Here is a 13,778-nt window from a genome sequence, read left to right on the forward strand (position 1 = left end):
AGCATGGTCAGCACTGAATGAATACTTATCAATGATCCCAGGGGTCTGCCCTGGCTAGTGGGATATATTTATCCATGGGAATGACCCGGCCTTTGACATGCTGTGTTTGAGGTCCTTGTTCAGTGTCCTTCCTCCATCTATTCTTCACATTGCTGCAGATTAATCTCTCCGAGATGTGAATCATATTAAGTCATTCCCCAGCTTAAATTTATGAATGGTCCTTATGAACAATGTCCAGCCTAATGCAGGGTGTAAAAGGCCCCCCTGACCTGTTTCTCTCCAGCTTCATCTTCAGCCCTTCTCTCTGGCACAACCTAACTAGGAGCAGCTTTGCAGACCACCACTCCCTCATCCCTCTGCACACACTCACTGCTCATTGCTCACTGGCCCTTGTCCATTTGTTCTGGAAGGATCGAGCAAGGCTCATGTCCTCTGGCACCACCTGGCCTGAGCCAAGTTCCTTCCCCTGTGCTCCCACAGCATCATTCTTTCATGACACTTCATTCCACTGCACGTTTAATTCCCTTCTTTGTGATACTCTGCCCTCTTCCCAGGCTATCAGCTAAAGGATGCTTTATGTCTTTTATCTCTGTAATCCCAGACCTTAGTATAGTGTCAGGTACACAGCAGACCCCTCTGTAAATCCTAGGCAGAGAAGGTAAATCATGGCCTGAGAGTTACTTAGACTATAATGGAATATAAAGAGAGTTGGGAATTCTGGGAACATGCTTTTTAAGGGACAGGCGGAGGAAGAGCCAGGACAGAAGTGGGGAGGAGGAGTCAGAAAGGTTTACAGGGAACAGAGTGTGGTCACAAGGATGGTAAGACAGAAGGGAGTTTCAAGAAGGAGCGGTATATGCACAAGTCATTTCCAGCCTGGCAGCGGTACTGTCAGGCCCATCTGGGGGCTGTGGTCAGAAGCCAGCTTGGGCACCTTCAGGCCTTTGGCTCAGCCTGCTGTCTCCTATTTGGCCTCTTCCCCTACCCTCTGGGAAGAACAGAAAAGATAACAGAGAAAAGGAAATGTTCCTGCTGCAGCAGGTCAGGCCCCCACTCTCACGGGGCCCTCCCTCATCCTCTTCTCCCTCTTTGCTTTTCCTGCAGAAAATTCTAGGGAGCTCTGGAAGGGATCTCCAGCGAATGCCAGGGGCTTGTCACCGTGCTTTGTGGCAGTGTTGTATTGCTGCTCTGATGGCTTTACTTGTTTCTATCCCTCACTTGACTGTAAGCTTCCTGGTCATGTCACAGGGCCCACAACTGTCTTTTCACATGTGCATCCCCAGTGCCTAGCAAATGGTAGGTGTTCAATAAACACACTTAAGATTCTGGACAAACAGCAATGACTGTGTAGCTCTGCGATCCTCCATGAGCCTTGTGTGTTTATCATCCATTCAGCTTCTCCCTTAGGAAGCATAACACAGAGCTATGCACTCATATCTCTGCAAAACACACCTTTATGGAATGTTTACTGCATCAACAGGAAGGAAGGAAGGGATGTCCCTTTGGTATAGTGATTAAGGGAGGGGGCTCTGGATTAAAGCTGGATTAGAACTCTAGTCCTATTAATTATTAGCACACTGACTTTGAACACATCCCTCAAGCTCTCCTAACTTGTTTTTTGAAACATAGGGAGAATGACAGTATCTTCTTCATAGAGATGTTGTGAGATTTAAATGAGAACATACTTTACTTTTGTAAATATTTATTGATTGTCTTCCATGTGCCCAGCATGTGCTAGGAACTATTGGTCATAAGAGAACTGTATGTTTCATTATTCTTGGTTTCAAAGAGTAGGAAGAGAAAACCAGATCACAGAATAAAAGCAAAGCACAGTGTAAGTCAAGATGATCACATGGCAGAAAGACAGGCAGAGTCGGGTGGACAGTGGCAGTGAGGAGGAGAGCTTGGTTGTGTGGACAGCGGATGTGCAGGGAGCCGTGGGGGTCTGCACTGGGCATAGGGTGTAGCCAGGCTGTAGAGGGCCCCAGTGCTGGACCCGCATCTGAATGCAGTCTGGTAAGGAATTCCATATCCCTCTTCATTAGATCCAGTTCTTACCTTTTCTTCCATGTCTGTTTTAGTCACAAGCACCTCTTCAGCAAAGCCCACCTCCCTCTCTCGCTTGATTCCCCGGCCATCCTTATCAAAGACCTTCCAGGTGAACAGGCAGCCATCCTCAGCAGCAGTCAGCAGGAACTGATCATCAAAGGTAAGCAACATCTGAAGAGAAAAAGGGTCATGGCCAGGAAGCTTTCAAGGCCACAGATGACCAGGGCTGAGCCAGCTGTTGTGCAAGGCTTCCCCCCATGCAGTCCTGGGCACAGCCTCACAGGGAGGTAAACTTGATCCCAGGTAAGAATGAGAAAGGAGCCCTCACAGGCATCTGTTAATGAATAGAAGAAGTAAGGTTATGTCTACATTCCCTGTGGATTTGGAATCTGAAGAGTCAGCTATTATCTAGAACGTACAAGAAACTCTCAAAACTCAACAGTAAAAAAGCCAAACAATCCAATCAGAAAGTAGACAAAAGATGCGGAGACATTTCACCAGGGAAAATATACAGATGGCAAGTAAGCACATGAAGAGATGCTCCACATTATTAGCCATTTAGGAAAATGCAAAATTAGGACCATGATGAGATATCACTACACACTCATTAGAACAGCTAAAATAAAAAACAGTGACAACACCAAGTGCTGGCAATGATGCAGAGAAACTGGGTCTCATACATTCTTGGTAGGAATGTAAAATGGTACAGCCACTCTGGAAAATAGCTTGGCAGTTTAAAAAAAAAAACCTGAATATACACTTACCATATGATTCAGCAATTATACTCCTGGGCATTTATCCCAGAGAAATGAAAACTTATTTCCACACAAAAGCCTGTATATGATTGGTCACAGCAGCTTTATTTATAATAGCCGAAAACTGGAAAAAATTAAAAATATCCTATAATAGGTGAATGGCTATACAAACTGTGATTTGTTTTTCATGGAATACTACTCAGAAATAAAAGGGAATAAACTATGATTGATACACAACACAACTTGGATGGATTTGAAGATTAAGCTGAGTGGAAAAAGCCACAATCAGGACATTAAGCTAAAAAGCTTCTGCACAGCAAAGGAAACAATCAACAGACTGAAGAGACAACCTGTCGAATGGGAGAAAATATTTGCAAACTATTGCTCTGACAAAAGGCCAATATCCAGAATACACAAAGAACTCAAACAATTCAACATTAAACAAACAAAAAAATCTAAAAATCTCATTAAAAAGTGGGCTAAGGGGCGGGCGTGGTGGCCTACACCTGTAATCCCAGCACATTGGGAGGCTGAGGAGGGTGGATCACCTGAGGTCAGGAGTTTGAGACCGGCCTGGACAACATGGTGAAACCTCATCCCTACTAAAAATACAAAAATTAGCTGGGCGTGGTGGCAGGCACGGTAATCCCAGCTACTTGGGAGGCTGAGGCAGGAGAATCTCTTGAACCCGGGAGGGGGAGGTTGCAGTGAGCCGAGATTGAGCCATTGCACTCCATCCTGGGTGACAAGAGCAAAACTCTATCTCAAAAAAAAAAAAAAAAAAAGTGGGCTAAGGACATGAATAGACATTTCTCAAAAGAAGACATACAAATGGCCAACAGGTATATGAAAAAATGCTCAACATCACTAATCATCAGGGAAATGCAAATCAAAACCACCATGAGATACCATCTTACCCCAATTAGAGTAGGTATTATCAAAAAGACAACAAATAACAGATTCTGGCAAGAATGTGGAGAAGAGAGAACTCTTATACACTGTTGGTGGGAAGGTAAATTAGTACAACCACTATGGAAAACAGTATGTAGACTTCTCAAAAAAACTAAAAATAGAACTACCGTACAATCCTGCAATCTCATTACTGGATATTTTTCTAAAGGAAAGGAAATCAGCAGATTGAAAGGATACCTGCGCTCCACCCCCCCATATTTATTGTACCACCAATAGTAAAGATATGGAATCAACCTAAGTGTCCATCAGTGGATGAATGAAGAAAGAAAATGTGGTATATATACCCACTGGAATACTATTTGGCCGTAAAAATGAATGAAATCATGTTTTTGCAGCAACATGGATGGAACTGGAGGTCGTGAAGTTAAGTGAAATATGTCAGGTACAGAAAAACAAATATTGTGTGTTCTCATTCATATGTGAGAGCTAAAAAATGTTGACCCTAGTCGGGCATGATGGCATGTGCCTGTAATCCCAGCTACTTGGGAGGCTGAGGTGGAAGAATCGCTTGAACCCAGGAGGCGGTGGTTGCAGTGAGCGGAGATCATGCCATTGCACTCAAGCCTGGGCGACAGAGTGAGACTCTATCTCAAAAAAAAGAAAAAAAAGTTGACCTCATGGAAGTAGAGAGTGGCATGATAGATACTAGGGAAGAGTGTATGGGTTGGTGGGGTGCTAAAGAGAGATTGGTTAACAGATACAAACATTAGATAGAAGAAATCAGTTTTCTTTTCTTTCTTTCTTTCTTTTTTTTTGAGATAGAGTCTGCTATGTTGCCCAGGCTAAGAGTGCAGTGGCACGATCTCCCGGCTCACTGAAATCTCTGCTTCTCAGGTTCAAGCAATTCTCCTGCCTCAGCCTCTCGAGTAGCTGGGATTACAGGCGTGCACCACCATGCCTGGCTAATTTTTGTATTTTTAGTAGAGACGGGGGTTTCATCATGTTGGCCAGGCTGGTCTCAAACTCCTGACCTCAAGTGATCTGGCTGCTTCAGCCTCCCAAAGTGTTGGGATCACAGGCATGACCCACGTGCCAGGTCAAAGAAGAAATAAGTTCTAATGTTTGATAGCAGAGTAAGGTGACTATAGTTAACAACAATGTATTGTATATTTTTAAACTGCTGGAAGACAGGACTTGAAATGCTCCCAACACACAGAAATCATAAATACGTGAGATGGATGGAAACCCTAAATATCCTGACCTGATCATTACATGCTCTATGACTGTAACAAAATATCACAGGTACTTCATAATATGTACAAATACTATGTATCAATAAAAAAGCCATTTTCAGAAGGCCACATACAGTATAATTCCATATACAGTTCTCAAAATGACAAAAGTTATGGAAATAAGAACAAATTAGTGGTAGGCAGGGATTCGGGATGATAGTGGGGAGGAGTGGTAGGACTCTGAAGGGCAGATGGAGATCTTTGTGGGGATGGAACGGTTCTATATTGTGATTGTAGTGGCGGTTACACAGACTGTACATGTGAGAAATAATTCAGAACTACATACACTGTGGACCATGTCAATGTTCTGGTTTGATATTTTGCTACAGTTCTAGAAGATGTAATTACTGGGGGAAACTGATTGAGGGATACATGGGAACTCTGTGCCATCTTTAAAATTTCCTCTAAACCTATAAGTATTTCAAGATAAAAAGTTAAAACAAAAGGATTAACTGTGAAAAATGTCTTCTCACAATCAGCAGTATGGGTCAAGAATCTTGAGAATGGCAATACTCTTGAATTCAGGAATTCTCTCTCTAGGAATTTAGTCTTAGGAGAGAATCAGAGATGCGCATATAAATTTGTAAACTGGGCTGTTCACTATAGATCATAAGATAATTTAAATGCCTAATTGCAAGAGAAGAGTTAGTAAGTTACAGTCCATCGTAGGATAGGATATTTGTGTAGCTACTAAAATCATGCTTCTGAGGAATATTTAATTGTATGGACAAACGCTTACAGTAGTGTGAAGTTAAAAACTAGCAGGCCACGAGACTGGCCTCACAGTATGATCTTAATTTTATTTAAAACACACACACATGGAAATATAGAAGGAAATGCATCAAAGAAATGATACCATTATGAGGATTTTTTTTTTTTTTTTTTTTTTGAGACAGAATCTCGCTCTGTTGCCCAGGCTGGAGTGTAGTGGTGCGATCTCGGCTCACTGAAACCTCCGCCTCCCAGGTTCAAGTGATTCTCCTGCCTCAGTCTCCCGAGTATCTGGGACTACAGGTACGTGCCACCACGCCCGGCTAATTTTTTGTATTTTTGTTAGAGACAGGGTTTCACCATGTTAGCCAGGATGGTCTCTATCTCCTGACCTCATGATCTGCCCGCCTTGGGCTTCCAAAGTGCTAGGATTACAGGCGTGAGCCACTGCGCCTGGCAGGGATTTTTATTTTTAAAATAAATATGCATTGCTTCTATAATCAGAAAAATAAATATGTTATCCACAAAACTTAGCAGATCTGAAGGGAAGAGGTGGAATATGTTGTAGTAATTTACTTTGGACCCAAGGCCCAGGCTTGGTACAGAAATGTTCTGTTTTATAATGAGAAATCTTTTCTTAATACAGCTAGTGGTGCAGGTAAGCCACTAAGGAGTTTGGGACATAATTCAAAACCTCAGGTGCTGTGTCATTCAATCTGCAGAAAGAGAGAGTAAGGAAGAAGAGACACATACCTTCCCAGTGCCTGTTTTTTGGGGGGTCCAGTGTAGGTATAGACATTACTTTTTTTTTTTTTTGCACTATGAATAACTTTTAATTCACTATTGGCTATGATTTCTTGGCAACCATTTCGAGTGCAAGATAATTCTTTTTTATTTCATTTTAAAAATTGTGGTAAAATACATATTCTGTAAAATTTGCTATCTTAACCATTTTCAAGTGTACAGTTCGTGTTATTAAATACATTTGTAATGTTGTGCAGCCATTGCCACCAACTACCCCCATAACCCTTTTGTCTTGTAAAACCAAAACTCTATACCTATGAAACAATCATTCCTCATTCCCCCTTCCTGCAGCCCCTGCCAACCACCACTCTGTCTTTGTGATTCTGACTGCTCTAAGTATCTCCTAAAAGTGGAATCACACTGTACTTATCTTTTTGTGGTTGGCCTTATTTAATTTAGCCTAACATCCTCAAGGTTCATCCATGTGGTAGCACATTGCAGAATTCCCTTCCTTTTTAGGCAGGATATTGTTCCATTGTATAGATATACCATCTTTTGCTTATGCATTCGTCTGTCGATGGACGCTTGGTTGCTTCCACATTTTGACTGTTGAACATAGATACTACTTTATGAGAAGGGTGAATGGAAGGACAATTTACAAATGTGTACTCATGGTATTGCCCCTGGGGTGGCCTTTTGTACCCTCAGGGAGAGGTAGGGGCCAATCTTCAGGGCTATGGCTCCTTTCAGTCTGGGGCATTCTCTGGAGGAGGAGGCAGCTGTGGTCAAGTGCAGCCCACACTCACAGCAGCTACGGCATCCACCAAACGGCCCCTTATTATGCATAATATTATGGTGAAAACGTACATACATTTTTAGGTGTATCTCTGATGATTTCCTAGGCTCAATTCCTGGAAGTAGTTTAAACAAAGAGTATATTCATAGTCAATAGATGGTGATTCAATGAATGATGGATGAATAAACAAGAGAGAAGAAGGAGAGAGAAAAGACATTGGGAGGTTGAAGGGATGAACAAGCACGTAGCAGGCAGGTGTGGGACTGGGTTCCTGGGGAGAGGGCCCTGCTCACCTTGGTGATAGGACCGGCATGGGCCTGGTACTCATTGAATTCCTTCTGCAGAGGCAGAGGGTACTTCATGGCACGAATGGTTCCCACTGAGGTGCCCACAAACATCATGCGTCCAGAATGCGAGATGACAATGGCGGTGTAGGTGACATCAAACGCCGATATCTCTCGAAGGATCTGGGACACAGGCAGCTCTGCTCAGTGTGAGGGGTCGAGCTGTGGCCCCCACGTCCCAGTGCCATACTCTCTCGCCCTCTGCTCTAACAGATCCCTAGGGGCTTGTCTTTAAAAAATGCTTTTTCTATCCCTTTTGGCATCTGGTATAGTGCCTAGCACAAAAAAAGGCGCAAACTAGATATTCCTTGTTGTGTTGCTGGTAAATAACCAGGTTCATGAGTTAGGAATAATACTAATAGAGAGAGATATTCATATAGCACTTACTATGTGCCAAGCACTGTTCTGTGCCTTCTCCATGTTGCAACTCATTCAATCCTCACGAAACCCTCTGAGGCAGTTACTGTTATCCCTAGTCTACGGATGACGGACCATCTGTGTGAAAGGCATTTGCTTCAACTCATGTACCTGGGCGGGCTCCAGTCTCTGCTTTGACTGCTATGCATGGGTGCATTTCAAAATGAGAATGGGCTATTGCTCATAAATGCATTCAGCAAGCATTTATTAATGCTCATTACATAAGCAAAACCATACATTAGTCTCCCCTTATCCTTGAGGTATATGTTCCAAGATCCCCAGTGGTGCCTGAAACCACAGATAGTACTGAACCCTATATATACTATGGTTTTCTCCTATACATACATAACTATGATATGGTTTAATTTATAAATTAGGTCCAGTAAGAGATAAATAATACCTAATAATAAAATAGAACGGTTATAAGAATACTGTATAAAAGCTGTGTGAATGTGGTTTCTCTCTCTCAAAATATCTTACTCACAGTATGGTACTCACCTGTTTTTGGACCTTGGTTGACCACAGGTAACTGAAACTGTGGGTAAGGTGGGACTACTGTACTATCAGAGCGCCCCTTCATTCCCTCACTCATTCATGCACTCATTCACCTACCCACCTACACACATTTTTTATTATTATTATTATTATACTTTAAGTTCTAGGGTACATGTGCACAACGTGCAGGTTTGTTACATATGTATACATGTGCCATGTTGGTGTGCTGCACCCATTAACTCGTCATTTACATTAGATATATCTCCTAATACTATCCCTCCCTGTTCCCCCCATCCCATGACAGGCCCTGTTGTGTGGTGTTCCCCACCCTGTGTCCAAGTGCTCTCATTGTTCAATGCCCACCTATGAGTGAGAATATGCGGTGTTTCGTTTTCTGTCCTTGCGATAGTTTGCTGAGAATGATGGTTTCCAGCTTCATCCAAGTCCCTACAAAGGACATGAACCCATCCTTTTTTATGGCTGTATAGTATTCCATGGTGTATATGCACCACATTTTCTTAATCCAGTCTATCATTGTTGGGCATTTGGGTTGGTTCCAAGTCTTTGCTATTGTGAATAGTGCCACAATAAACATACGTGTGCATGTGTCTTTATAGCAGCATAATTTATAATCCTTTGGGTATATACTCAGTAATTGGATGGCTGGGTCAAATGGTATTTCTAGTTCTAGATCCTTGAGGAATCACCACACTGTCTTCCACAATGGTTGAACTAGTTTACAGTCCCACCAACAGTGTAAAAGTATTCCTATTTCTCCACATCCTCTCCAGCACCTGTTGTTTCCTGACTTTTTAATGATTGCCATTCTAACTGGTGTGAGATGGTACCTCATTGTGGTTTTGATTTGCATTTCTCTGATGGCCAGTGATGATGAGCATTTTTTCATGCCTACACACACATTTATTGAATGCTGTGCACCACACAATGTGCCAGCTAGTAGGGCTGCCAAGAGGAGCAAAAGATGGCCCTGCCCTAAAGGGGCTTTATTCTGGCACAGCACTGATAGCTGCCATTGAATTAGGACCAGGCTACTCGGGGGTACACAGGAGAGTCACCATACTGTCAGCTGTGTTCCAGCCACGGGAGATCTGCCTTGGGCTAGCTTGCTGCCGTGGTATCTACGCACTTTCCCAGGCACCAGTCACAGGAAAAGTGGGAGGAGCCAGCTGGAGGAGCGCACAGCCCATGTTTGTATGACGCATCCTTGCTGAGCTCCTCTCTTTTCCCTTCACTATTTGGAGCCCAATGTAACTGTACGGTTTCAGAGTTTGGGGATTTCAAAAGAATACAGTGGCAAGCCTAGGTGAGAGCAGCTAACTGCACAGTCATGCATCGCTTGATATGGGATGCATGGTTAGGCTATTTTGTCACGCAAACATCACGGAGTGTATTTACACAAACCTAGCTGCGACAGCCTGCTATACACCTAGGCTGTGTGGTAGAGCCTACTGCTCCGAGGCTACAAACCTGAACAGCATGTGACTATGCTGAATACTGTAGGCAACTGTGACGCAATGGAAAATATCTGTGTATCTAAACAGAAAAGGTACAGTGAACATTTGGCATTATAATCTTAGGGCATTACAATCTTACAGTCCATGTGGTCCATCATTGGTGTTACTCAGTGCATACCGTAGTTAGATTTTTACCCCAGGAATGTAAGTGCAGACCAAGGGTAAGAGTACAGTTTAGAGATGACATGACCTCCATGCCTGGAAGGTGGGAGAGAAGTTACAGACAGCAAGTAAAAGGGAAATGAAAAAGAGCCCCGCAATTTACAATTTCACCCAGTCAGGAAGGAAACTAGGCAGGAAATTCAGGAAGTGACGATAACTGAGCTAATCTAAAAGGAATGAGGAGCCTGATGTTATCCTGGGAAGAAGGGGCCCTGTATGCAGAGGCCCTCATTCCGTGCATACTTTGTGCTGTAAGCACGGGAGGCTGTCCCTGCAGATCCGTGCACCAGCCCAGAGGCGGGGCAGGGGCAGACTCACCAAGGAATCTGCAATCTCCTTGAGGGTGTGGTCTGATCCAACAGCAAAGATAATTTTGGCATCGGGGGAGACAGTAACACAGTTGTAGCTGCAAGACTTGAGCACGCATTCTGTCTCTCTCTTTCCTGTGGACAGATTCCATTCATACACAGCACCATCTGTGCCACCAGAAATCAGTTTGCTATCATCTGCATTCCACACAATTGAGCGAATCTGCAGGAGAGGAAGACATATCCAGTGAAGAGTGTACACACACTTACACCCTAACACAGAAAAGGGTGCAAACTCCTTAGGTGCTCCACTAGACTGAGCAGAACGTCCTTTCCTGCTGTAGGCCCTTCTGTTAGCACAAAACATAGCTTCTTGTGAACGTTCACATTCTGTTTTCTATGACGCTTGCAAATTACAGAAGATGAAACACTCTCATTTCTTTTTCACTTTATGAACGTAAAGACTGAATCCTACAGGTTTCTTAAGGCTAGAACCAACCAATTATTGCTGTTTTTTCAAAACATTTTTGACATAATTATGTATTCACAGAAACTTGCAAAAATAGCACAGAGAGAGTGGACTTCTGGAATGGCACGGTAAGGACCTCAACTTGACCTTCTCTCTGACAATGTGGGTTAACTGGTAAATATGATAAAAATAATCATTTGAAGTCTTTAGAAGACTGGGTGCAGTGGATCACACCTGTAGTCCCAACACTTTGGGAGGCTGAGGTGGAAGGATCACTTGAGCCCAGCAGTTTGAGAATAGCCTGGGTAACATAGTGAAACCCTGTCTTTATAAAAATAAAAATAATAAGCTGGGCATGGTGGCATGTGCCTGAGGCAGGAAGATGGTTTGAACTGGGGAGGCTGAGGCTGCAGTGAGCTATGAGTGTACCTCTGCCCTCCGGCCTCAGTGACAGAGTGAGACCCTGTCTAAAATAAAATAAATAAAATGTCTCTGGAAATTGTCCTCAGGGAATACAGCAAATGGAAAAACACTTATTCAAGAAAATCTACTCAATCCCAGTAAGAACAGAGTCTGCTGCATTTAAGCCATGACTCGCTCTGTTACGGCCTCAGCTCCAGAAACTTCACTGCTGTGCACTCTGGGCAGGTGTGGCCAAGATAAGCGACTCCCTCTCCCCATAGCTCCTGGTCTTGGGCTATGGTTTCGGTCTGGAAAGGGAAACTGCTGGGATTCCTTATTCTTACCCCAGCACCATGTTGCAGAAGCTCTATTCCAAGCAGGTGTGGCCAAGAGGGCTCAGACTCTCTTCCCCTCGGCCCATTGTCACTTGTTGGAAGAAACTCCACTCTAAGCTCAGCATACTGAGAATAACTGTGCCCTAATGATTCCTGACCCAGTTTGCTTATAGAGTGAAAGTTCCAAGCCATGAAGGGCAAGGCAAAAAGACCAGGGGCTTACACACGTGCACACACACATACACACGTGTGTGCACACACATGCACACACCTCAAGTATCACTCACAGAAGTGAGGATGTTACTCCTGGAAAAGCAGGTCCCCGCCCCAGCTCTGGTGCAGTGGAGCAAAGGTTCTGTCTGTGGGAAAGTCAGGTGCTAAGACAGGGAGCTCTACAGCTCTGCTTGAGGGGGCTGACTTTATTTGGAATAGAACATGGAAAAGTCCATGCCTATGGGCATTGTCTAAAACAGTGGAGATCTTGGTGGAAAGTGATTAAGAGGAGGCTGATAACTCCCGGATGTAAGCAAAATGATATAGAGGAGTGGGATTTTGATAGAACAAGGGAAAGGGACAGTGAAGAAGAGTCCTTCAGGGATAACAGACAACTCTAGAGGCTGGAAGGTCTTGTGTACGTGTTAGACTGTACTGATTCAGGTGCAGTCAGAGTGGGATGTGAGGAAAACTTGAAAGCATCTCCTAAGCTACACAAAGACCCGTTAACATAGGGCAGAGTCTCACTGGCACAATGGGCCTACCAAACACAACAGTCTACCAAATGCTGAACATTAAGCTCTCCCGACCCAGGGGCATCTCCTAGGAAGCCAGGCTTAAAAATGAAATCATATTCATCCCTCGCAGCCTGGAAGACTCTGTGCATGCCCAAAGCTGTACCCTCTTATGAACAATCAGAGAGGGGTCATCCAAACTACCAGTCTCTGGCTGAACATGATGCAAAAGCCATCACTCTCTGAACTGTGATAGCATTTTCCAAGCCACACATAAATCTGGTAGTAAAAGGTAAAAACCTAATTGTCTAAGGGGGTTTATGCACAATCTGTAACTAATAAGCAGCTTAGGCAACTCATGGGCAACCCTAGGTAGCCAGGCTAAAAGAAAAGATGAAAAATAGATCTGAGTAGTGATATGAGACACTGCACACTACAGGGGAAACAGACTTTACAGAATTAGCTCAGCCAAGTCACGAAACAGATAATCAGCCAACCAACCAACAACAATGCCCTGGGGGGACCATATTCAGAACTGCTACAATATATTGTCTAAAATATTCAGCCAACAAAAAATTGAAATATAAACAAACAAACAAAAAGAGTGTAACCAACAAGAAAAAGCAAGCAAGCAAGCAAGCAAGCAAGCAAGCAAGCAAGCAAGCAAGCAAGCAAGCAAGCATTCAGGCAATAGAAATTGCCTTTGAAGGGGCCCAGATGGCAGATTTTGCAGACAAAGACTTCAAAGTAGCTAATACAAATAAGTTCAATTAACTAAAGGAAACTATGCTTAAATAATTAAAGGAAGGTAGGATGACAAGCCTCATCAAATAAAGAATATAATAAGAAAACAGAAATTAGTTTAAAAATCAAATGGAAATTCTGGAGTTGAAAAGTACAATAACCAAAACGAAAAATTCACTGGAAGGCTCAACAGCAGATTTGAGCTGGCAAACTTGAAATAGCTCAATAGAGATTGTACAATTGGAAGAACAGAGAGAAACACTAATCAAGAAAAATTAACATTAACAGAGTTTCAGAGAAATGTGGGCATCCATTAAATGCACCCACATATGTGTACTGTAATGAGAGCACTAGGAGAAGAGAGAAAAACAACAAATATTCAAATAAATAATGCTGAAAAATCTCAAATTTGTTGAAAAACATTAACCTACACATCCAAGAAGTACAATAAACTCCAAGTAGGATAAATGCAAAGAAATCTAGATCCAGACACATCAAAAACAAAATGTTGAAAGCCAAAGATAAGAAAATCTTGAAAGCTGGCCGGCCACGGTGGCTCACACCTGTAATCCCAGCACTT

The 13,778-nt window shown here is 43.1% G+C and overlaps 1 protein-coding gene across 9 annotated transcripts in view; it reads right to left on the bottom strand.

The window, feature by feature from the left end:
- Positions 1–13,778, bottom strand: part of CFAP57 (cilia and flagella associated protein 57) — an 84,761-nt gene that overhangs the window by 36,976 nt on the left and 34,007 nt on the right. For 3 of the 9 annotated variants that reach the window (XM_055346474.2, XM_019016792.4, XM_019016785.4), the window contains exons 10-12: positions 10,531–10,743; positions 7,553–7,726; positions 2,059–2,220 (exon numbers count right to left, since the gene is read on the bottom strand). In XM_055346474.2, the coding sequence (XP_055202449.2) occupies positions 2,059–2,220; positions 7,553–7,726; positions 10,531–10,743 (549 nt within the window). The remainder of the gene's footprint in view (positions 1–2,058; positions 2,221–7,552; positions 7,727–10,530; positions 10,744–13,778) is intronic. The other 6 variants (XM_055346487.2, XM_055346481.2, XM_055346496.2 and 3 more) reach the window with 3 other exon arrangements.

Source organism: Gorilla gorilla, chromosome 1 (genome assembly GCF_029281585.2).
Source record: "Gorilla gorilla gorilla isolate KB3781 chromosome 1, NHGRI_mGorGor1-v2.1_pri, whole genome shotgun sequence".
NCBI classification, from domain to species: domain Eukaryota; kingdom Metazoa; phylum Chordata; class Mammalia; order Primates; family Hominidae; genus Gorilla; species Gorilla gorilla.